Source organism: Panthera uncia, chromosome B1, assembly GCF_023721935.1.
Source record: "Panthera uncia isolate 11264 chromosome B1, Puncia_PCG_1.0, whole genome shotgun sequence".
In the NCBI taxonomy this organism is placed as follows: domain Eukaryota; kingdom Metazoa; phylum Chordata; class Mammalia; order Carnivora; family Felidae; genus Panthera; species Panthera uncia.
The window spans coordinates 62,434,493-62,461,353 of NC_064811.1; the positions used below are offsets into that span (position 1 = coordinate 62,434,493).

Genomic DNA, 26,861 nt, shown 5'->3' on the forward strand with positions numbered 1-26,861 from the left:
CCCTCCCTTTTTTACAATTATATATTGATACATATATTTTTTTTTTTTTTTGTTTTTTTGTGTGTGTATATATATATATATATATTTATATATTTTTTTTTTTTTTTTTTTTTTTTTTTTTTTTTTAATGCCAGAGCCGCGATTTCAACTCAAGTGTGTTCTGGCTCATCACATTTAACCCACGTGGCTTTTTTCATTCTAGTCCATATTTTTCAATGTTTTAGACATATATATTCTGATCCCCCTAATGGACAGAATGGAGACAGCAATTTTTTTCATTTTCACAATGTCCTATCCAAGCAATCTGGGCACTAAGGCTTCTGGAATCTTCCCTCTGGACTCACTACATCTTGTTACAAGTGAAGCTATTTATAATCATAAGTCTACTGGAGCCCAAGAAGAAAAAAATTGCCTCAGCTATTAATGGCTTCCAATAGATATATAGTCAGACATGATTGATTTCATTCTGATAGCCATTTCTGAAGATGGGCATCCAAGTCCTTACCCTGTGGCAGCCTGCGTATTAAATTTGGAGATAGGCCAATTACTGGCTGATGTCTAGCTGGTGGCTTAAGTGGAGTGGCTAAGGGGTTTAGGTCTAATTCCTGGTGAATGGATGTACAAATTAATCCCAGTGTTGTTCAGTAGAAAACTTAACCTGGTAATACGGATGGAAAGAGAGGGAGGGATAGAAAAAGCGAACTTTGTGGGAGCAGGAACTATTTCCATTTTCCTCTCTTGAGCCAGGCACATTTTTAAAAATTTTTCTTAATGTTTATTTACTTCTGAGAGAGAGAGACAGAGTGTAAGCGGAGGAGGGACAGAGAGAGAGGGAGACACAGAATCCGAAGCAGGCTCCAGGCTCTGAGCTGTCAGCACAAAGCCTAATGCGGGGCTTGAACTTGCAGACCGCGAGGTCATGACCTGAGCTGAAATTGGACGCCCAACCGACTGAGCCACCCAGGTGCCCCGAGTTTAGTACATTTTTGTTGGATGGATAGATAGTTGGGGGGATGCAACAGCTTGAGTGAGGCTGGTTCTCATGTTCCTACCTTTGAATCCATCTCTTGTGTCAGATGTGAAGCCTTCACGGCACCTCTGCTGATGTCAGGTGGCCTATCTGGGACTAAGGGTAGGAGCTATCAGTTCCACTCTTGGTTCTCCAGTTCTACATCACTTCTTCTAAACTTTTATCCTTGGCCTGGCAGTGAGGAAATTTGACTGCTACCCTCCAGGCTTGTGGTGAGTCACTGAGGAGAAAATAGACTCAGGACTGATGTTGAAACATGCTCTCTTGGGGGTAGGAGGCAAAATAAATCAAAGAGATTAGAAGGTAATAAAGAATGCTCTGCTGAACAGGCTCTCATTAATTGGGCGGATTACCAAACCTGAGCCTGCTAGAGATATGATTTTAAAGCAATTTGGTGTCTAATAAGGGCTAAAATGTGAGCAGGGAAAAGTCATGCTTTTTTGGTGGTTTTCTCTCCACTGTTGGGTTTTAAAGAAATTACCCTCTTTTTCGTTAATGAAGACATCTCTGGAAAATCATGCCTCCTCTTCCACTTTGGCAATAAGTCTGATGATCTTTGTGACCTTGTTTGTTGTTTGAGCAATTTATTTTCTGCAACTGGGTAATGCTTTGATGTTAAAAGCCCCAAGTATCATGCTAGGAACTAGATGGAAAATTTTGTTGCTAAGAGTCCTCTTGGGCTGTTTGAACTTGGTAAGGCCCATGTGCAGCAAAAAGCCCTGTTGTGCTTTGCCTCAGTTTTCTTAAAGCTTGTCCCCCCAGTTGTTGTTTTGCAGAGATACCATTTGATAATAAGGGTGCTTGTGACAAATATGGCAGGAAAATGTTAATTTTTTTAATAAGAGTCTGTCTAATGCATCAACAACTAAATCTCTACCATGTGTCAGGGTTTCACCTTTTATGGACTTGTTTAACTTGTTGATTTTGGCATCTTGGAAGATGCATCGCTTAGAGTATATGCTTAAAAAATGGTTGTTGATTACAAAATTTTGTTTATAAAGTAGTTGAAATCTACATGGAGAAGAGGTTCTATATTCTTGACCTGAAGGAACAGAGCTTCTGAGGAGCATGCATACATTGGCCAACACAAAAACAGTCCAATTATCTTTCCATTCCTTACCTGGTAAATAGCATTTAAGATTCACCTTCTAGGGGCGCCTGGGTGGCTCAGTCGGTTGAGTGTCTGACTTCAGCTCAGATCACAATCTCACGGTCCGTGAGTTCGAGCCCCGCGTCGGGCTCTGGGCTGATGGCTCAGAGCCTGGAGCCTGCTTCCAATTCTGTGTCTCCCTCTCTCTCTGCCCCTCCCCCGTTCATGCTCTGTCTCTCTCTGTCTCAAAAATAAATATACGTTAAAAAAAATAAAATAAAATAAAAAGATTCACCTTCTATGCACCATCCTATGTGATCCTTCCCTAAAATCCACAATGTCCTATAAGACTGCATTCTAAAAGCTATGACATAAATGAGTCTTTGCAAATTAGGGCATATTTTTACAGAATAAATTGATGTTAGGATTGCTGTTATATCCAATTGTTGTCATTTTCTATTTGATTAAGTTTACAAATCTTTTAGTTTGAATAGTTTGGCCTGGGGTTGGGGTACACTATCATTTGAGATCATCATTTATGTCCCAACATTTATTTTAGGGAGGTAAGTTTTCATTTTATTTGTGAGATTTTCCTCCTAATGATAGAAGCTTAGGCCCTTACTTCTGGTTTACAACATTAATATTTTTATTTGTAATACAATATATAATGGCTAAACTTTATTGCCAGCATTTCTGTATGCCCATTGTTCTATGAAATGAATCAGAAGAACTATTTAATTTAAAGTACTCTTTTGATCATGCCCCCATAATCCCTGTTTGGGATTTCATTGCTTTCTAATATGGTACCCTGAAGGGCATATAAAACTTCACTAGGCAGGAGATTATTCAACTCATGTTATGGCTAATTTCTTCAGTTCACAGGGATATATGCATCATTGTTCAGAAAAAAAAAAAAAAAACAACTACAAGTAGATAAAGAAATTGCAAAATGTCAGAATCATTGGGGAAATGAGGTTAAAATTTGGCTTTTCTGGACACTTTAACTGTAGAAAAGATGGTGTATAGCATTCTATTCATCTCTTCTTGAATCGTCCCTGGACTCTCTCCCAGAAGAAAGAAAATGATAAAACCATCTTCATCAAAATATGAGTGGGAAGAATTACACTTCTTTCCCTTAGACAGTTGTCTGTTTCTTCTTAAGTATTGTAAACAAATAATTCAGAAACAGAGGCATTTATATTATCTGGTGATAAATATAAATATTGTAAAAGGCCTGTCTGTGGGGTTTCAGGAGAACCACTCTAGCTCCATCACTGTATCTATCCTGGGCTGTGCTTCTCCTGATTTACCACATCCCCTGGGGATTGTGTTTAAATACAAGTGGAAATTCATCAAACTAAAAAGCTACACAGCAAAGAAAACAATCAAAAGAATGAAAAGGCAGCCTACTGAAGGGGAGAAAGTGTTTGAAACCATATATCTGATAGGGATTAATATCTAAAATATTTAAGGAACTCTAACAACTCAATAGCATCATAATCCTCCTCCTCCTCTTCTCCTCCTCCTCCTCCTCCTCCTCCTCCTCCTCCTCCTCCAATTAAAAAGTGGGCTAAGGGGGCACTTGGGTGGCTCAGTACATTGAACATCTGACTTCGGCTCATGTCATTATCTCACAGTTTGTGAGTTCAGGCCCCATATAGAGCTCTCTGTTGTCAGTACACAGCCTGCATCAGATCCTCTGACCCTTTCTCTCTCTGCCCCTCCCCCACTCATGCACACTATCTCTCTCTCTCTCTCTCTCTCTCTCAAAAATAAATAAACATTTTTTTTTAAAGTGGGCTAAGGATCTGCATAGACCTTTCTCAAAGGAAGACATACAATGGCCAAAGGTACATGAAAAGGTGCTCAACATCACTCATCATCAGGGAAATGCAAATCAAAACCACAATGATGGGTGCCTGGGTGGCTCAGTCAGTTAAGCGTCCAACTCCTGATTTCGGCTCAGGTCATGATGTCACAGTTCATGAGATTGATCCCTGTGTGGGGCTCTGCACTGACAGCATGGAACCTGCTTGGGCTTCTCTCTTTCTCTCTCTGCCCCTCCCTTGCTTGCATGCATTTTCTCCCTCTCTCTTAATAAATTAACATTGAAAAAAATAACAATGAGATATCACCTCACACCTGTTAGAATGGCTAAAATAAAAAAGACAAAAGATAACAAGAGTTGGTGAGAGTATGGGGAAAAGGGAGCCCATATAATCTCTTGGTGGGAATGTAAGTTGGTACAGCCATTTTGGAAAGCAGTATGGAAGTTCCTCAGAAATTAAAAACAGAACTATCATATGGATCCAGCAATCTCACTTCTGGGTATATATCCAAAGGAAATGAAATCTTTATCTCAAAGAGATATATGTACTCACATATTTATTGCAACATTATTCACAAAACCCAAGATGTGGAAACAACCTAAGTGTCTGTTGATAAATGGATAAAGAAAATGTGGTCTATATACACAATGGAATATTATAAACCCTTATGGAAGAAGGAAATCCTGCCATTTGTGACAGCATGGTTGAGCTTGAAGAACACTATGTTAAGTAAAATAAGCCAGACACAAAGATAAATTCTGCATGATCTCACTTATATTTGGAATCTAAAAAAGTCCAACTTATAAAAGCAGAGTAGAATGGTGATCGCCAGGGGTAGAAGAAATGGGGAGGTATTAGTCAAGGGGTATAGAGGTTCAGTTACAAGGGATGCATAAGTTCTGGAGATCTAATGTATAGCATGGTGGCTATACTTAATATTGTATCGTATACTTAAAATGTGCTTGAAATTTGTTTTTACCACACACACACACACACACACACACACACACACACTTGGGTTTAGTTATGTGAGGTGATAGATTTCTTAATTAGTTTGATTGTTATAATCATTTCACAATGTATATGTATATCAAAACATCATGTTGTGTACCTTAACTATATCAACTTTTATTTATCAAGTAATACACTTCAATGAAGCTGAAGAAAAAAAGTAAAATGAAGTTCTAATTCAGAATGAGGTGAGGCTTGAGATTCTAAACTTCTAGTAAGTTTCCAGATGTTGCTGGTGTCTGAACACTGACTTACAAGGAATACTGTCTCCTAATAATTTACACTCACACGGGAATTACAGGGAATTGTATTGGTGAAGTTTAGCCAAGATAGAAATGTAGTGGGAGAGACACCTGGGGACAAGTCACAGTACTTACTTGTTTGGAATATGAAAAACCCCATTGCCTCATCAGTCCAAGAATGTGGTTGCTGGTGTATGACTGATCTCTGTAACCATGATCAAACTTGACAAGGCTGCTGCTATTAGAAAGATTGCTAGCAGTTAAGACACCTGAGTCTAAGTATATTATATTATATGAAACACTGCTGGAGTTAATAGGGACTTTTCTCCTAGAATTCCAGGGGAAGGGAATTCTTGGCACATTTTGGTGTTTTTGTAAATAATATGCTATATCAATTGTGAAGGGAGAAAGTTTTTGGGAGTTTGCTCCTGAGCACCAATCACAATAGAAGGTACCTTTGCTGCTGTTTTCCTGGGCACTGTTTGACTCAGTTCCCTGGTGAGTGTGGTGAAAATAGCTATGACCGCCTCCTGTGGGGGCAAATACTGTCGTGTCAGGTGACTGCAAAAAAAATAGACGTTGTCTTCTGCTCTTAATATTCCCCTCCTGGAACTGGAGAGTGTGATGCTAAGTGAAATAAGCCATACAGAGAAAGACAGATACCATATGGTTTCACTCTTATGTGGATCCTGAGAAACTTAACAGAAACCCATGGGGGAGGGGAAGGAAAAAAAAAAAAAAAAGAGGTTAGAGTGGGAGAGAGCCAAAGCATAAGAGACTGTTAAAAACTGAGAACAAACTGAGGGTTGAGGGGGGGGGGGAGGGAGGGGAGGGTGGGTGATGGGTATTGAGGAGGGCACCTTTTGGGATGAGCACTGGGTGTTGTATGGAAACCAATTTGACAATAAATTTCATATATTAAAATAAATAAATAAATAAATAAATAAATAAATAAATAAAAATATTCCCCTCCTGGGAGTGGTGTTTGCTCTGTTTATTTGGCATATTTGAAAGCTATAGCACTAATTTATAAAAATATCCCCTTTAAGTGCTTGATTTTAGAATATCAGATTTACTGATTTTTAACGTATGAAAACAAACTGCAAACTGAACACAGGCAGCCTCACTAATCTCATTCTGTGCTAAAATGTCAATTATGAGGCTTTGGAAGAGGTGCACACCTTGCAAATCAGGAATGGCAGCACTTTTTAATGACATTAGCTTTAGCAATTAAAATGGTTGCCTTCTCAGGAGTGCTAAATAGGTGATTTCTTCCAGTCAGTGATTCCCAACTGTTGTTTCTAAGGCTTCACTTTCAATCAGTCATCAAGGCCTGTCAATTCGGCCTCCAGTGTTTCTGGAACCTGTTTCTAACTCCCCATTCCCACTGCAATGACTTTTTCATCTTCTCTCACCTGAGCCATTACAAGAATTTGTTAAATGGTTTCTACAGCCCCAGACGCATCCCAGTTGTAGCCCTTTCCATCTCTTGCTGATGAAAGCTTTCTAAACCCCAGACCTGCTCATCCCCTTTCCTTCCCTGAAGACACATGTTGACTTTACAGGGCCTGCAAGATAAATGGAGACTTTTAGCACAGCATCTACCTTCTACCTACGACAACCTTAAGAGAGTGTCCCTTTTTATTCACCTCCTCCCCTGGTTCCATAAACTCTTCTTTCCCAGACACCTGGATATTTTATGAAGCATGCAGTGCATTGTCTCATGTCTTTGCCTCAGCTGGGCCCTCTGCATAGAATTCATTTTACCTCTTCTCTCTTAGAAGACCTGTCTTTTGGTCATTTGAGAATTAAATGATATATCCATAGGAAAGCCTTCCTGAGCATTCTTTTCTCAAACAGGAAACCTCCTTTTTCCCTTATTCTCCCACAGCACCCTGTGCATCATTTGTGATATATCCTGATTATTTATCTATGGGGAGATCACTAGATTGTAAGTTCTGAAACTGAATTCTTGTTTCAGCCATTCTTACCTATCTCAGGCCTCTGGCAAAAGAGCCAGCATATAATAGGTGCTTAATGAGTACTCCTTGAATGTGGGTGGATGGGGAGGATAGAAGGACAGTTACTTGGACAAAAGAGCCCCTGGGGGGATCAGTCAGTTAAGCGTTCTGCTCTTGGTTTTGGTTCAGGTCATGATCTACAGTTCATGAGTTTAGGCTTTGGTTCAGGTCATGATCTACAGTTCATGAGTTTAGGCCCCACATCGGGCTCCATGCTGGTGGTGCAGCATCTGCTTGGGATTCTCTGTCTCCTTCTCTCTTTGCCCCTCCCCCACTCATGCTGTCTCTATCTCTCTCAAATAAATAAACTTAAAAATAAAAAAGAAAGAAAGGAATGGAGAGACTTAGTCTTCCTGAATGAAATAAGTTCTTTGCTTATAAGTTAAAAGAAAAAGCAAGATATGTACACACGTACATACACATGCATATATCTACACGTAATACACATACATAGTTCATAATGTGACTTCAAAGCTATGAATCTCTCTTATTAAATGATCACTAGCAGCAATGGTACATTTCGACTTATGTTCTTAAGGGCTGATGTTTTCTTTTATTTTGCTTGGACCTAATTCTGTACTCTTTCCTTATTCTAGAATGATGGAGGTCTTCGGCTCGTGGCTAATTCAATGGTGTGGGTTCCAGAAGGTGGGATGCTGCAGATTACCAATAGAATCTTACAGGCGGAAGCTCCAGGTGCCAGTGCCTCAGAAATCATCTACAAAATTACACAGGACCACCCCCAATTTGGTAACTTTTTTCCTTTGCCATGATTTCATCATTGTATCCAGTAGTCTTGGACTTGCTTTTGTACAATGCCACACAGCAAGGTTGTGAGTCCAATGAAATTGACTTTCTAATACCTCACACATCTCATTTAAACAGAATAGTCAATGGGGCACCTGGGTAGCTCAGTCAGTTGAGCATCCAACTTCAGCTCAGGTCATTATCTCACGGTCTGTGAGCTCAAGCCCTGCGTCAGGCTCTGTGCTGACAGCTCAAAGCCTGGAGCCTGCTTCGGATTCTGTATCTTCCTTGTTCTCTGCCTCTCCCCCACTCATGTTCTGTCTCCGTCCCTCTCTTCTCTTAAAAAGAAGTAAACATTAAAAAAAATTTAAACAGAACAGTCAAAATAACTCATACACACATTATCAGGTGTACACTAAGTAATATAAACATATTAGTGTATATGAAATCCAAAATTTAAGTCTTAAAACAACTTAATTTTACAGAGAAAGTAACTTGCTAAAATATAGTTTATATAAGCATGTATAGCTAATTAGTTTAATTTTGAAGCTCAGGCTCTTAAACTCCACCTTATGTCCCTTCTAGAACATCACCAGATTTCTTGTTGAGACTTAAAAAAAAAAAAAAAAGCTTTACATAAAAACATTTCTAAAGATCTCCATTGTTACTTCCACTTCCAGAAAGATAGTGCAATATGATAACCTGAAAATTTTCTCATCCTCCTCCTCCTCATCATCTAGAAATGCTGGAAACAAGATAAGAATTATAGGGCAGTGGTACCTGGATGCCTCAGGTCAGTTGAGTGTTCCTACTCTTGATTTCAGCTCAGATCATGATCTCACACGTTTGTGAGATTGAGCCCAGCGTTGGACTCTGTGCTGTTCGGGATTCTCTCTCTCTCTCTTTCTCTCTCTCTCTCTCTCTGCCCCTCCCCACTCACGTTCCCCACATACATACTCTTTCTCTCTCTCTCAAAATAAATAAACATTAAAAAAAAAAAAAGAATTATAGGGTACTGCCTGACCTTCCAAGAAGAGAAAGAAGTCTCCAAGTCACAAACAGAGAAGGAGCTTAAACCAGTCTAGGCATGAGCTCATGGAATAGCTTCCCTCAGGGTGGTTGTTTGTGTTCCAGGAACCCAGGGGCTTGAGATATAATGCTCGTGCAAAGACAGAAAGTTAAGATCCTGCATAAAACTTGGACTCTGGAAAGACTTTGACTTAGAGAGACAGAAGAGAAAACAAGAAGCACACCAGCACAGAGAGATGTTAAAGAAACCTATCTGTGTTTCCCAGGGCTCAGAGTGAAGTAAAAAATTCTGCAGAGAAAGAACTCCAGGCCTGTTTCTCCTGATGATCCTGAGTTAAGTTACACTGCACGTTGTCTGAGAAACCCAAAACTGAGATGTTATATGAATATTAATCTCAGGCCAATGATACTTCTTGGGTTCCTTACACAAACTGGTAGAAACTGCTATGGAATGTCCACCCTCAACTCCAGGTCACAAGATTCTCACAGCCTAAACCACTGAAGATTAGCTCAGAATTCAAAATTACAGAACAGATGAGGAAATAATCCATAGTATCATAAGAAAAATGAACAAAATGATCAAAACTCCAAGGATTTCATAAAGGAGCAATCATAAAAATTGTGAAACAAGGGGTACCTGGGTGGCTAAGTTCGTTAAGCATGCGGCTTTTGGTTTCAGCTCAAGTCATAATCCCATGCTTCGTGGGTTTGAGCCCCTCATCTGCCTCTGTGCTGACAGTGCCGAGCCTGCTTGGGATTCTTTCTCTTCCTTTCTCTCTGCCCCACCCCTTGCACTCTCTCTCTTCCTTTCCCTCAAAAAAAATAAATAAATACACTTAAAAAAACAAACTGAAACAAGCATATTTAAAATGATTTAAAGATACTAAAGAGGAATCAAAACTTTAATAACCACATACCATAAAAATAAAAGGCAGGTAGATATTTTTCAAATGTTTGTTTGTTTGTTTATTTATTTATTTATTTATTTATTTATTTTTGAGAGAGAGAGAAAGCAAGTGCTAGAGGGGAAGAGGGGGACAGAGGATCTGAAGCTGATAGCAGTGAGCCCAGTGCAGGGCTTGAACCCAAGAGCCATGAGGTCATGACCTGAGCAGAATTCAGATGCTTAACCGACTGAGCCACCTAGGCACCTCATAGGCAGGTAGATTTTTTAAAAGAACTAAATAGATAACCTGAAAATTAAAATGAAAATGATATTCATTAAAAGTAAACATGTTCTTGGCATGTTAAATAGCAGAGGAATAATAATCTCTTTTTCTTCTGGGTCCTTGGATTTTAAAAATTATATATTTTCTGTAGTGGGGAGAAAAATTAACTTTTGTGCAATTCAAAAGTAATTCCAATGTCAACAAAGACATTGAAAAACACGATTCAACCAAGAATTGATACAATTATGAAATAGTTGTTCTAGCTGGAGTGCCTTTTATTATATATAGTTGTATAACCTTGAGGAAGGCAAGTGAATGCTTTTGAGCCTTAGGTTTCTTTAAAAGGTTAGGCTAGATAATTTTTTATCTTTTTATTTTAAAATAATTTTAGACTTACTGAAAATTTGCAAAAATAGTACAAAGAGCCCTTGAATACCCTTAATCTAGCTTTCTTCAACGTTAACATCTTATGGAACAATAGAACAATTAACAAAACCAGAAAGCCAACATGGATACAATGCTATTAATTAATCCACAGACCTTATTCAACTTTGTGTTCTTTTACCCACTGATTTTAAGCTTGATAATGTTTAAGTCCTTTTGAGCTCTAAAAATCTTTGACTCGTTTGATGTATTAAATTCTTTACCTTTATCTTGATCATTAAAAGCCAAAAAATTTAATTTCCTAGAGACAGTCCAATATTCCAATAGTCTCTTTAAGTATTAAACAGAACAATGCTGAATTAAATTTCAGCTTGATAAATGCCATGTAGGCTTGACTGTGACCCTTTCCTACTATAACTCTCTTAATTAACTTCTTCCTATGAACATAATCCTCTTTCTGCGTGTCCAGAGCCCCCTATTAGTAATAATCAAATCACATTAACGTTAGCAACCACTCAAGAGTGAAAAAGGTGGTGGGAACTGGAAACCCACTCAACACCAATCTGCTTACATCCGTCTGTCGCAGTGGTATGAATTTGTGGAGCCCCTACCCTCTTGCCACCCCAGCTCTTATATACTCCCTCATCACTTTAGAATGTTCCAGATGAGCTTTAGACTTTTTGTGGAGACCTGACCATGCAACTGAACCAAATGTAAATTGCTTGTGTAGTAAATGCATACAGAACCCAAGTTCCACCACTTGCAGCAGACTCATCACTGTTCTCAAATGTTAGTTTAGACAAGTTGATTAATACTAGTACCTTTAGCTACTTCACAAGCTTGAAAGTGAATTTAATGAGATGGCTTTTCTAATGTTTATTTATTTATTTTGAGAGAGAGAGAGAGTGATTGCAAGCATGAATGTGAATGGGGGCGGGGCAGAGAGTGGAGACAGAGAATCCCAAGCAGGCTCCACACTGTCAGTGCAGAGCCCAACTTCGAGCTCAAAATCACAAACCACATGAGATCATGACCTGAGTTGAAATCAAGAGTTGGATGCTTAACTGACTGACCCACCCAGGCGCCCCATAATGAGATGGTTTTAATGAAGTAACTTGAGTATCATTTGAGGGAAAATCCGACTTAATCCAACACATTGCCAACTCTAAATTATTTATCATCGGGTAAGAAAGCTTTAATACAAATTGTCTCAATCCCAAAATAATTCATGGGATTTTCAATAATTCAATGAGATTCTAATTCTTAATACCTATCAAAATTTCCCTTCAAAATTCTTGATTAAACTATAGGCTTCAGTATTAAGGAAATCCCAAGTACAGAATATCTTGTTTTTTAAACCTACACTGTTTTATAAACCTGGATTTTCATATATTTAAGGTTGTCTCCTTGTTTTTGTCATAATAAATGTGGAGATGACATGCTACACAACAGCTCTCACCTCACTGGGGTGAACCTCACAAAATACTGATATTTGTTCCTCGCTACTCTTGGGCTTGTCACAAAGACACCTTGTATTCAACAGACCCAGTGTTAAACTTCCCTCCAACCTGCTCATCCATCGGTGGCATTGCTGCCCTTCCTGTCACATCTCTCCCCATCTCTCATCTTCACAACACAATGTCAAGTTCTGTTGCTTCCACTTACTTAGTGACTCTTGTATCTGTTTATTTCTTTCCAATCTTACTTCTGTTGCCTTAGTTCAGGACCATATCAGTCATCTGGATTTTTCAGTCATCTCATAATTGATCAGACTGTCTGTGTAAATGTTAATTACTATTTTACCATTTTTATAAAATAAAATCCAGCTTCTTTAATAGGACTTTCACAGGCTCCCTGTATTCTGATCGTATATGTTCTGTGTTCTAAATCAGTTTGTGCCATTCACCTACAGAAACCTCACAGTGGCTCCCAGTTGCTTAAGGAGGCTGGTCTCAGGGGCAGGAATGGCATCTTGCTCATCTTTGAATCCCCATCCCTGAAGGGTCTAGTGTGATAGCTAGCACCTAACAGGTACTCGATGACTATTAACTGAATTGAAATTAATAGAATTAGCCAATATCCTATGATTCCTGTTAATCTGCATAACATGGCAGTTTTTTTTTAATCTGAAAAATAGGCTTATTTCATTAGGACTTGTTAGAAAAATTCTGCTTAGTTTTTCTATTATAAAGAAAAATTGCTAGGATATTAGCATTTGAATATTTTCTGTTTCTCTACTCTCTACATTTTCATTGTAGAAATTTACTTTCAGAATATTTTGCAACTGTCTCACATTCATAAACAGTATACATTCTGGAAAAGCATGTTTATTGATATCATCTTATGAACAGAGGTTGAACCGGGGAGAGATGGCTAATGGAATTTGTGACTTCAGTGCAAATGAGAAACAGTACCAAAAAGAAACTAGAATGAGTTGATTCTACACATGATTTTATAAAGAAGACTATTGATGTTTTTCTCTTACTTTAGAATTTCAATCACCATCCAGGATATTATGCTCACTTTAAACTTCAATTTGGTGTATATAAATATTAGAAGGAATATTTCCTTCACGTAAGAAAATTCCTCTCATGTAACCAAAGTGTGATTTCAGTTGTTCCATATGTCTAGCATACTTAGTGTACTAAGATCTGGGTATCTTACTAGAGAACCTTCCCGTCTCCTTCTGCCTCCCTCTCCCCGCTCCTCTTCTACTTCTCTTACCAACTGAGTGGTAGAGAGTCTTCTTTCAGATTTTTTATTAGATGCATTTTCATGAAAACATGGCTTCTGTTTTCAGCATTTCATCTATTCTTCTGTTTGGTCTTCACTCGAGGGCATATTATCCTTGTGAAACTTTAATTGTTTCTATAGCACCTCTGTATTTGCAATCTCCCTTTAAGGAGATAGGAGCTCCAGGTGAAAAACAAGCAATAGAAACAGATTGGTGGTGGTGGTGTCTAGATTTAGGTTTCCTTGCTACAATTTTAATGAAGTCTAAAGAATTATGGAGGAGGAAATGAGATAGTTATTTAGGAGGATAGATATTGGACTGTGAGCACAACATGATCATGACTGGTAACAGAGTTTCACAACCAAGAATATGAGCTTCAGATTCAAATCTCAGCTCTAACATGTACAATTTGTGAATTTGAACAAGTTACTGAACTTCTCTAAGCCAAAAGAACTTCCTTTAAATGCAGATAATAATAGCATCTTCCAAAGGATCAAATAACATAAGGATGATTAACATTCTTTTTAAGTATCTATGAAGTATGTACTATTATTTTCATTTTACCGATAGGAATAGAGAGGCTTATAAAGGCCTAATAAAGCTCATGCAGCTGGACATGGAGCTGGATTTGAACCATCACATAATGTGCTTCATGCAGTGCATGCCTTTTGCATCCCAGTGTCAGTTATTCTTATTTTCATTGTACAGAATTCTCAAGTATAATTTTTTCTGGGGGGTGCTTGGGTGGCTCAGTTGGTTGAGCATCCAACTCTTGATTTTGGCTCAGATCAGGATCTCAGGATTTATGGGATCAAGCCATCCATCAAGCTCCTCAATGAGCGTAGAGATTCTGTCTCTCTCTCTCTCTCTCTCTCTCTCCCTCTCTCTCTCTCTCTCTCTGCCCCTTTCCCCACCCATGCTCTCCTTTCTCTCTTAAATAAATAATAATAATTAATAATAATAATAATAATTTTTCTGAATTTTTTCAAATTTCCCATTGTGTTTACATCAAAAACCTCCTGGCTAAAAAGCATTTCCTGTTACATAGAAAGTTGTAGGTAGGAATGAATCCATCCAATGCCCTGTATTTGAATATTTGTTTGCTATATTCATGATTTCACGTGATTTAATTGATATAAGTCAGTAACTTGATGCGTGAATTGCCCTTGAATGACTTCTAGCTTTTTTTTAGCTGAGAGAGTGGGAATTCTGTGTGTGAAGGTGAATTCAAAGATGTCTATTGAATTCTGTGTTAACCTCCTTTCCTTCACCTTAGATAAAAATACAGAAGTACATAATTTCTGTTGAAAAAAAATTGTAGTAGAAAAGGAGATGAGAGCTCTGACTGACTTTTACTTTTACGGGAGATCCTCACTAACGATGTGGCTTTCCTAGGAGAGATGGTCCTTCTGGTTGATATGCCTGCAGACAGCCCCGCAGAGGAAGGGCAGCACCTGCCTGATGGGAGAACAGCAACCCCCACCAGCACCTTCACCCAACAAGACATCAATGAAGGCATTGTGTGGTACAGGCACTCGGGAGTCCCAGCCCAGAGTGACTCCTTCCGCTTTCAGGTACCCTCTACTGCTGACTTTTCTGATGTCAGGATGGTCTGAGGAAAATCATCACCATTATTTTTATTTTATTTTATTTTATTTTATTATTTTATTTTATTTTATTTTATTTATTTAATTTATTTTTCATCATCATTATTTTAAATAATCAGGTCATTTTCTATGTTGCCTGGAAATCACATTTGGGGGAAGAACAAATGTAATTCGTAGCACTGAGAGATTTTTTTAACCTGCTGATTCAGTCTTAGACTATCTCTACAGACTCATTCCACAGCAGAGAGTTTATAATAGATAATGGCTGAAGTGTTTAGAAAAAAAATGTTTTCAAAATATTAAAATGCCATATGGAGGAAAAAATATTTCTTTTTTCAAATGTTTTTGGAACATTTACCATCTTATGATAAGAGCATAGACTTAGCAGCCAAACCCAGTGGGTTCATATTTCAGTTTTACCTTGCACTAGCTATACAACTTTGGGAAGATTACTTTGGCAAAATCCTTGTGTTTCATTTTTATCATCTGTAAAATAGAACTATATGAGGATTTAATGAGTTAGTACATACACGTACAATACTATCACTATGTGTGGGTTCGTTGCTATCATTGATAAAGATTGGTCACATACCAGTGCTGTAGACTAAATGTTTGTGTCCCCCTGAGATTCATATTTTGAAATCCTACCCCCTCCCCATTCAATGGTATATGGGTATGAGACCTTTGGTAGGTGATTAGGATTAGATGAAGTCATGAGAGCTGTGCTCTCATGAATGGGATTAGTACTCTTATGGGAGTCACAAGATAGCTTGCTCCCCTTCCGTGCTCTCCACCATGGGTACGCAATAAGTTGGTGGTCTGCAACCCAGAACCCCACCATGCTGGCCCCCTGATCCAGACTTCTAGTCTCCAGAACTGCAAGAAATAAATTCCTTTTGTTTATAAGCCACTCAGTTTATGGTGTTTTTGTTATAGTAGCCTGAGCAAACTAAGACAAACAGACTGTAAGGAGGCTGTCAATAAATTAAAGAACAAGAAATTATCCTGGGCACGTTGTCTGGCAATTATCAAATATAATTAGAAATTAATAATAAAGAGGTAAACAGAAAATTCAAACCATTTAGAATTTTTAAAAGTCTCCTAAATAATTACAAGTTCTAAAAAGATGAGGAAATAACTTATCAAAACTTAAATGATGTGGACAAAATAATACTCAGAAGAAAATTGATGGCCTTAAGCTCTTATTATTGAGCAAAAAGCATGAAAATAAATGGGCTAAATGAAGGTAGAGAACCACAAGGGAAACCTTAGGAAGGAATTCATAGAGATAAGCAGAGGAATTGATTCAGTATAAAATGTGAGAATTGATAATGAATACAAAACCTGAATCTTTGGAAAGACCAATAGAATTAGACAAACCTATGTCAAGGGCAATTTGGAAATAAAGAATTGAATAAAAGTGCAAAGGAATGAGAAACTTTGAGAAAGAGTGTTTAAACATAGGTACAGAAAGGAATTTGGGAAAGTGTCAGAGAAAATATAAAGAAGCACTCATAATGGTCAGCCAAAGCCGAGTCACAGTCCCTCTGAGTTTAAGACTTTTCCTTTGTCTAGGAATCCAGTTGGGGATAAACTGCCACGATAGCTTACCTTGTTAAAATTACCATCCATTCTCCTCCTGATGCCTGGTGCACACATCTTTATTGCCTAATTTATATTGTGTAAAAGATGTGCTTTTCCAGGGAGCAGATTGAAAGAAACTTGGAAACCATTAGAATGAGATTATACCGAGCACACTGAAGGTCCAATGGGTGAGCAAGCCTCATGTGCCCTTTGCCCAAGTTAACGTTTTCATGTTTAGCATCAGGGAACTCTGCAGTCCTCAAAAAATGATATTCGATTGCTTTTCCAACTTGGTTACTAAATGGGTATAAAAAAGCAAGAGTTACTCTTTTTTTTTTTTTAAACAAACTCACTGGACTTTAAGACATCCAGTTGAACATTATTACTTAGAAAGTGGTTCCCTTTAGAGAGTCTTCACACATTTTACTCATGATGTGTTTAGAACTCCTACTTGAGATCTTCTTCAAAATCTATGGGATTTTCTTTAAATATCCCCAGTAGTGACAGTATATCATTCTTTGGAAGCTGATTTTAAAAAATAACCAAAGAGCCAAAAGTCAGTCAGAGTCATGTCTGGTAAGAAGAGTAGTAATTATTTTTTGTTAAAACGGAGCAATTATGAAGTAACAAGCTCAGTTTTCTTACATGATTTGTGAACTCCCTCTGAAGGCATTCCAAAAAGTGCATTTTCAACACTGACAGCATCTTTATTGCAAGCGTGAAACAACTCTCTGAGATTATGTTCTCCTGGATATAAAAAAGTTGGGTGTGCTTTTAAAGTCTCATTGTTTTATAGGCTTACCTCATATTTTGATTTGAAATGACACAGACACTGTAGCTGTGTACTGAAACAAATGGCTGAAACTTCTCTCATTCATCATTTTAGTGTCCCTAAAAGAATTAAACAAAAAAGATGCTGTTCTAATGATTCTTCTCTTTCTTCCCTTCTTTTTTCTTTCTTTAAAGCAGAAAATGCAATATAATGAGTTGCATGGATTTAATTCCATTCTAATGTTGATGTGCTGTCATGAGCCATCAAGGCATGCCATCTGTTACTTTGCACGTAAAACTTGGGATTTATATAATGCAAGTGGCATTTAAAAATAGAGCATGGCATAGTGAAAAGAAAGCACGCACATTTGCGTCACTTGGGGCATGGGAAGGGACTCTGGTTTTGGTGTATTCAGAGCACGTTGAAACAGCCTTAGGGGATGTGGTATGAAAAGACCAACATATTTCATACCAATATCTTTACTAAGGAAGCTAGAATTGATTCCCTTGCTTGGTAATGTGTCCACATTTCACTACCTGTGCAGTGTTCCATTCTTTTTCTTCAAGAGATAAAGTACATTTTCCCCTCTTCTAAGTTTTGAAAGCTTCCAAATTGAGCCATCTTGGTCAGTAGGAAGATCATGAACCTTCCGACCTGTTTGAATACTGACCCTTATTGACTTTATGACTGTGATATCTTGCTTAACTTATTTGACCTTCCATTTCCTCATCTTAAAATAGGAGATAATATCAACTTTGTAAGTGGTAAGAGAACTTTTGAAAAGTAGGTAGTATAGTGCTAAGCCCATGGGAGATGCTCAGCAAATTATAGCTGTTTCATTACTATTACTTGTAATGACACACTATAAGGTATCTTCTTGAAAACATGTAGATATTCTGAAACTTGATCTCCAGGCATCTGATGTGATCAAGATACCGAGAAGACGGTTTTTCTGTTGGGCACAACTTCAGAAGACATAAAGAAAAGACTGCCATTCCTGCCTTTTTCCTTAGAATTGACAGAATCCTGCCCCCTCTCATCTGGAATTAATGCAACTACACGTGACCATACAGGCCTTAGCAACTCTTGTGACAAGCCTAAAGTGGAACAGAAAACAGAGAGAGGCAGTTTAAGCGGGCAGCTTAGAAGCACTGGGGGAGGGGAGGAGCTAGCTGAGTAGGCAAAGCATAATTTTTTTAGCGTTTTTGAAGCAAGAAAACGTTGATTTTGTGACCACTATTCTAAATTTTTTTTTAATGTTTATTTATTTTTGAGAGAGACAGAGACAGAATGTGAGTGGATTAGGGGAAGAGAGAAAGGAGACACAGAATCCGAAGCAGGCTCCAGGCTCTGAGCTGTCAGCACACAGCCCGATGCAGGGCTCCAACTCACGAGCCGTGAGATCATGACCTGAGCCGAAGCTGGATGCTCAACCAACTGAGCCACCCAGGCGCCCCATTTTGTGACTACTATTCTAATTGTAATTGTTATTTATTACACCTTATGATGATGAAGCTGAGATTTATCATTTCCAGTCTAGGTGTACATATCTGTGCTGGGAAAAAATTGAAGAAGTAGAATAAAAAGTCCCATATAGAACATGTGTTAAATATGCTCGTAATGAGACATGTAGCTATCAAAAATTATGTTTTCAAGAATGAGTAATGATATAACAAAACATCATAGTATTATGTTAGATTAAAATTTGGAGGGGCGCCTGGGTGGCTCAGTCAGTTAAGCATGCGACTTCAGCTCAGGTCATGATCTCACAGTGCATGAACTCGAGCCCTGCATCGGGCTCTGTGCTGACAGCTCAGATTCTGTGTCTCCCTCTCTCTCTGCCCTTCCCCTGCTCATGCTCTGCCTCTCTCTGTCTCAAAAATAAATAAAAACATTAAAAAAAATCTTTTTTAATTTTAATAAAATATAAAAATAAAATAAAATAAAATTTAGAGAGCACATAATCGCATATAAAGTTTCACATACACATAGAAAATATATTAACCTGAAATGCATCAATAGGTTAAGAACTACTCTTTCTACTTAGTGACGTTCTAGATTTTTTTTTTATTTCTCATTTGGATTTCCCTGCATTTTTAGAACTGCCTAAAATGATTACATTTTTTGTAATCAGGAAAACATTAATATTAAAATATGAAGAGCAAAATGAAAATGAAAATGCAAGAGCACATAGAATTTAAAGACAGATGGTTTAAAGAAGGAAAAACAAACATGCACAAACATACTCTGCCCAACAGAGGACAAGAGGCTCACCAGCATGACATTTCTTTTCAGGTGTCCAGTGCCACAGAAGCCCACACGCATCTGGAGAGCCGCATATTCAACATCGCGATCTTACCACAGACACCTGACACACCTAAACTCTCTCTGGGAGCATCTCTCCATATGACCGTGAGTTGGGTGGGATGGCCTGTGGTTTCCACTTGGAGGAGGCATGCTGATGGGTTTGAAGGAGTGTCCTGCTTTTGTATCTGGCAAATGCCTGGCTCAGAACGCAGACACTGGGGCCAACAATAACCAGCCCTGATGTCACATTTCTCATTGACTTGAAAAAGAAACCTAAAATTCCAGAGCGAAAGTAAGGTTACATGGAATCCACCTCAACCTCCCATCCATTGCTTCTGTCCTTTTTACAGCATCCAGATGGTCACAGTAGTTGGAAGGAGTTTCAGGGTAGTATAGATTTAATCAATACCGTTTGGGTATAATTGTTCAGTCAGTTATGTCTCCATCTAGTTGGAGAAACTGCCACTCTATATTTTAGAAGCCCTATTAGAAGTCTTTTTGTTTTTGTTTTTTTATCATAAAAGTTTCCTGGAGAAGGTGATGTCTTTGCTGAATCCAAACAAATAAGTAGCAGTTATCTAAGTGAAAGTTTGGGGGGCAGGTTGGGAGGAATGGAGAGGTGATGGTAAAGAGCACTTCCAGATTTAAGAACAGCACATGCAAAGACACAGAGGTGAAAAACAATATGATGGTTGGGTAAACTGCAAATAGTTCAGTAAGACCCGAGAAATTAGGGAGGCAGAGGAGGAGTAGTGAGGATGTGGAGGTTCGTGAGCTAGATCGCAGAAGTTCTCGTGTGCCGTGTAGGAAGGAGTGTGGGCATGTGGAAAAGTTTGAAGCAAGGTGACAGCTAAATTAGTACATGAAGCTTAGTTCAGACAATTAGTAACTCCACTGTAACCCTATATCCAGTGGATATGTAATGCCAGAACCCCTGTTCTAGACAGAGCCACAAGCATATAAGACCTTATAAATTAATCATTAAGGATTCACATTTTAGTTAGCACCCACATAATTACACCCCAAAGCAGTGTATCAGCCCTGAGCCACAACAAAGAGAGCAGCTATAGTTTTAGAAATTATGGGTCTGGGGCATGACAGAGACATAAAGGGGGAAACAGAAAGTTTTTAATGAATAGCTGGTATCGGCATTTCCACCATAAACCATAATTTAAAGAAATCATAATTCAGCAGCACTATAAAGTCTATAATTCATCATTCTGACTGAAGGAACTTGGATTAGAATTTTCTCTAAAGTGTAAAGAAAAATGTGCATATGCATTGCTTGCCAAATGCTAATGCACTGTTGTTTGGAGTTTAGAGGGAAAAAATGGGCCAGGAGCCAATGAAGATGGCGCCATTCCCACTATGTTGTTGTGGACTCTAGAGACTTCTCAAGTTACTTAACCTTTAGGGTCTCAGGTTGCATGTTTGTAAATTAGATCTGTCCCGTGTAATTTAGGATATCACAAAGGTGAGTTTACTGTAAAATGTGATTAGCTCACTCTTTATCCCTTAAAACATACAGTTTGAAATTCTTATGATATTAATGAGAGCCATTACTATAGGATATACTTATAATCTGTGATAAAAAGACATTTTCTATTCCGTGACTTAGACTCATCTAAGCACACAAGTTTTATACATATTTGTAAATACACTATGAATATATATATGCTAAATAAATATATGGTATATTCATATATGTGTTTAAGGGTAGGAGTCCACCTCTCCAATCAATCAATCATTCAAATAAACACTTTTGGGCCCCTAAGTTATCCCAAGTGCTGTGGAACATATTGGAAGTTCAGTGTGGAAATTAGAGTCTAAAACACGCAAGTAAGTAAGCAATGAGAATATAGCGATAAATGCCATGATGTGATATGCAAACAGAGTCACAATATTGAAGCAAATAAGGAGACACCTAGTTCGGTAAGGCATGGGGGAGGTCATCGAAGCTTCCTCTTGGAGGTGAACTGAGTTGGTTGACGTGTAAATTATGTCTAGAGCATGGTCTCAACTTCAGCCTGCATTGGGATCACCTATACAGTTTGTTAAATCACAGATTGCTGGAGCCCACCCCAGAGTTTTCTGGTTCAGTAGGTCTAGTACAGGGCTGAGACTTTGCCTTTCCAACAAGTTTCCGGGTGATACTGTTGCTTCTGCTCTGCTCACCCTACTTGAAACCCCATTTATCTAGACTGCAAATATGGGGAAATTCGTTTGAGGCAGATGAGCAGCAGGTGAAAAAAGTTGGAGAAACAGGAGAACATGACATGTTTGAGGAATTACAGAGAGTTCAGTTGGCCAGAGCATAAATCTCTAGGTGAAAAAGAAACAAGAAATGAGAGTCAGATCATAGAGGATCTTACAGATAAGATGAAGAGTTTCCATTTTGTTCTGAGAGGCTGTTGGGGCAAGTAGGATGTTGAAGAATTCATAGCAGAGAGGGGGCATGATCAGATTTTAAATTTAGGAAGATCATTCTGGCTGTAGGGTAAAGAACACCCACATGGGGTCCAAACAGAGAACAAATTGGTCAAGAAATAAGCTGTTGCAGTCATCTAGAACATGAAGAGTTAGTGGCATGTACCACGTGCAGTGGCGATGAACATTAACAGTTAGTGAGATCTCAAAGAGATACTGGCACACCCATGTACATTGCAGCATTATTCCTAATGGCTCAGAGGCAGAAGCATCCTAAATGCCCTCCAGCAGATAAATGCATAGAGAAAATGTGGTATACACAACAATGGAATATTATTCAATCTTAAAGAAGAAGGAAATCCTGCCATGCTGCAATATGTATGAACCTTAAGGACATTATCCAAAGTGAAATAAGCCAGTCACAAAAGGACAGATACTGTACGATTCTACTTATATGAGCTATCTAAAGTAGTAAAACTTTTTGAGACAGAAAGTGGAATGGTAGTTGCCCCTGCAGAGGTGGGAGGGGGTAGAGGTAGGGAGAGGTCAAAGAGGAGTTGTTTTTGTTCAGTGGATATAGAGTTTCAGTTTTGTAAGATGAAAAAGTTCTAGAAATCTGTTCCACAATGATACATATATAGTGAACACTACTATACTGTGCACCTAAAGTGGTTAAGATGGTAAAAAAAAAAAATAGAGATTAAAAGATATTTAGAGACATAGTGGTTAATTAGATATAGGAAGAGAGCAAAACAGCCCAGTTGCTGAATATGTAAAGATGCCATTCATAAAGATTAGGAATGTATGGGGACTTCAGGGCAAGGGGGAGAGGTGGAAGATATGATGAGTTCAGTTTGGGATGTGCTTATAAAATGTGTGCCTATTAAGGGCTGGCAAAACATATTCTCGGTGGGAGATAAACCTCTGAGACTCATTAATGGTGGGTAGTGGTTTAATCCTTGGGCCTGAGATTCCGCAGGGAGATTATATAGAGTGAAAAGCAACATAAACAAATACCTGCCTAAATGGAAATTTGTTCTGTGGCCTTTCTGTAATACTCTCCTTCATCAAATATAAGATCCTTAGAATTTTGTTTGTGATGTTCCACCAGATGTATGTTCATACATACATATATAAGATGTATACATATATGTATAATATTATAAGATATATATGTGTGTGTGTATGTATGTTTATATATGTATATACATACATACACACACATACACATATATATACATATATATATAAACATGTGAGATATGTATATTTGGGATATATATCATATTTGGGCAGGGAGATCTGTAAACACGCATATTTACCAATAATAGCATAGCACAGTGTGAGATTCAGCAAATAAGTTAATAGATTTATATCAGTTCAGTCTTCCAACTAATCATCCACTACTTGACTTAGAAGATCTTTAAGGGCAAAATCTTTGACTAATTAATCTTGGTATCTTCCCCAGCATCTAGCACAATGGCTTATAGAAAGTAGCTGCTTAGTAAATATTTGTTGACTAAATGAATCATTTTCAGACCTATTTTCACATAGCTAATGACTCCCTAAACTGTATCACTTTCAAATTCAAATAATTTAATCATATGTGTATGCACATGCGTACACACACTTTGAACATCCTATTTCCATTTCCTCTCTTAAGGGGGAAGAAAATTCTTTTATCTCTTAATGTGAAAGACAGAATATTTTTTACTTCCTTTTTTCAAATGGTTGTGCTACTCAGAGTTGGGTTTCCCAAGGTCACGACCTAAGAAAAAGGCCTCGAACAAGTCTTTCTAGTTCCATTTGTTTCCAGTGATTGCTGTAACAAGAGGTCTCTTAAAACCACTCTTATTGGGGTTAGCAAGGATTCAGTTGGAACAGCTGATCCCTTGTCGTGTAGACTCAAGTCTAGGCATGCTGTATTTGTTTTCTGGCTGCGGGCTTATGTGTCCGTGTTTTTTCTTGAGACCCTTCAAACACTAATAAAATCATTATCTGCAATTTCTAGAAATGTTTCTTTATCCTTGGAATTCCTACTGTGCTTTATCTGAGCCTTTCAAGCTACTTAGCAGTTTGTACAGTGGAGCTATTTATGAACTTCCCTCACTAAAAACTGGAAATCCTTGAGGAAAGAATCTATATCTGATTCATCTTACATCTGCCACAGTTCTTTGCTCGGTACCTTCCCATATTAGGTTCTTACTAAATATTTTCCACATGAATATGTGAATGAATTAATTTTGTCCGAACTAAACTATGTGAGAAGATGGCTTCTTGTAAAACCTCCATTTTACTCATCTCATCCTCATAATTTCTCAGGCCAGCCATGGGCATTGCTGCTTTGGTTTTATGACAGTCAACATGGGAAAGTGGTCTTGCTTTTAATGGAGGCTGAAATGATAATGTTGTTTATAAATCCTGACTTAGGGATTTTTAAAGATTTAAGTCACATATACTTTGCTAAGACTTACATGTTAAAATGTTTTGGCCCTCTAATTATTTAGATGACATTGCAAGACCATGGAAAATATTTTTTTAATTAAGTTGTTACAAAAATATTTTCATTATTTTATTTCTTAGCTTAATCTTTTCCTAATGATATTTTTCATCCACTCAACAAATTGTTATCAAGCACTTCCATGTGCCATGTGCTAGGTGCTTGGGATCTGTCCATGAACAAACAAAAATCCACTTTCTCATGGAGTTTCCATTCTCTTGGCAGGTCAGGAGAGAATAGACAATAAGTAATAAACAAAATAATAAGTAACTCATATGTTGTATGTTAGTGAAAGTATTATGGTAAAACAAAAAGTAGATCTAGGTCGAGGGATCAGAAATGTGGTGGGAACAGGAGAAACCCAGGTTGCAGTTATAAATGAGGTGAGCTTTATTAGGACAATGATGTTTAAAGAAAGACTTGCAGGAGGTGAGGGAGATAGCCCAGCAGACACCTGAGGGAAAGGCATTCCAGGCCCAGGGAACCATGTGTTCAGAGACATCCAGTTGGGAATGTGCTTAGATGTTCAAGGAACAGCAAGGTAGCCAGCATGGCTGGAGCAGAGTGAGTGAAAATGACAGTCATCTGGTCAAACTCACTGATGTGTCAAGTGTGTGTGTTGGGGGCAGCAGAGAGAGGGGCAGAGGGAGGAGTTGGGGCAGACCTTACAAGGTCCTCACAGGCCATTGTAGGGACTTTGCTTTTTTTCAGAGCAAAATGGAGAGCCATTACTGGGTGTTGGGCAGCAAGGGTCTAATCTTCCCTGGCTGACTGTTGTGTTGAAATACATGGTAGATGGGGCAAGAGAGCAGTAGGGAGGCTGTCCTGGTGATGATCCAGGTGAGAAATTGTGGCTCCCAACAGGGTGCTGGCAGTGGGGAGAAGCAATTGGATTCTAGATATATTCAGACGCAATATGGGTATTATGAAAACCATTATTCTGTAATCTTCTTTTGTTGACAGATATCTTAATAAAAATGTGTCTTCTGTAATGATTTCCATAAAATTTAATCTTTCATTTCTTACTATGTTTAATTGATAAATATTGAACATTCCAAATAGCCAATATTAAAATTGATTATACTTTGATATATCTCAGACTCAATATTGCTTTCTTCAGAAAATCAAATTCTTCCTTTTTCTACCTAGTTCCTATTTCTATTAGTAGGGAAATAGTAACAATAAATTCCATAATAAATTATCTGTCATCTTGGCTGGAATATATTTCCCTTTAGCCATGCTCCTATTCCGTTCCCTCTTCTTATTGCTTTATTTTAGGGACATCTAGATTTTCAAAAATATCTCCTACTACTCTGAGAACATTCAGTTATCCTGATGGTTTTGAGATTAAAAGGTGGCAAATAGTACTGAACAATGTGCTGAGTCTACACTTCTGTGCCCATGTTGCTGCGCCCACACATGTATACATTTATGGGTGTGTGCACACAGGCATGGGCTGTAAACACCTTACATGGAGCATATATTTTTAATTTGTTGTCCTTACTTGTTTTATTTTAGGGTGAGAGACCAGCTGCTATTTGTAATTCTTATTTTCCTTGCTCATTACATTCCAGACCTGAGCAGTGGCCTGAAATATGACTCTTTACTCTAGGAGGGTTGTCCTAACCTGCAAAGCTGCCTCTCCTCAGGACATGCGTGCCTTCAGGACACTTACAAAGCAACTGCAACCTTCAATCTTTTCACGGTTAAAAGGAAGACTACCACGCCCTCCTCCATGAGAATTATTGAGCCCTACTTAATCCTTTCCTAAATGGGGAAATTCCTTCTTCAAGAAGCAGAGCTTCAAAGAGCAGGAGAGCATGTCAAACTCTAACCCTTCAGGGGTCAGTTAGGAAGAGCCTGCAATGAGCCGGATATTTTTGTTCTGTTTTGTTAACAGCATATGTGACCCAGGCAAGGGGCCCATGCTCACACACTTTTCCCTTTTCTCATCTCCACTCTGTGTTTTTGCTGCTGTCCCCAACTCACTGTTATACCTGGTCATGAGATTCAAAATCTCTTTCTTTTCCCTTTTTTCTTTTTTTGAGCGTTGTCACTATTGATGGGTTATGGCTGTACACAGGTGAATGGACAGTAAAAAATATGTACACATTGGTCTTTTGATTAATTTTGCTCGACCCCTTTGTTGGGTATTGAGAAATACCCCAAAAGCAATAGCTAGTTCTTTTGAATAGTGCAATGGAGACAAAGAAAACATTGACTATTTTTATGTGCTTTAATAGATAATTGTTAAATCTCTGAATTCAAATAATGAGACTCCTTTGGTGTCTGAGGTGAGTTCATCTTTGGGCCTTTGAAGCTACCACTGTTGGAAGGAAGGAAGGAAGGAAGGAAGGAAGGAAGGAAGGAAGAAGAGG

The 26,861-nt window shown here is 38.2% G+C and overlaps 1 protein-coding gene across 1 annotated transcript in view; it reads left to right on the top strand.

Moving 5' to 3' along the window:
- Nucleotides 1-26,861, top strand: part of FRAS1 (Fraser extracellular matrix complex subunit 1) — a 425,706-nt gene that overhangs the window by 283,635 nt on the left and 115,210 nt on the right. The window contains exons 30-32 of the mRNA XM_049632097.1: nt 7,820-7,973; nt 14,682-14,860; nt 19,545-19,661. Coding sequence (XP_049488054.1) covers nt 7,820-7,973; nt 14,682-14,860; nt 19,545-19,661 — 450 coding nt within the window. The remainder of the gene's footprint in view (nt 1-7,819; nt 7,974-14,681; nt 14,861-19,544; nt 19,662-26,861) is intronic.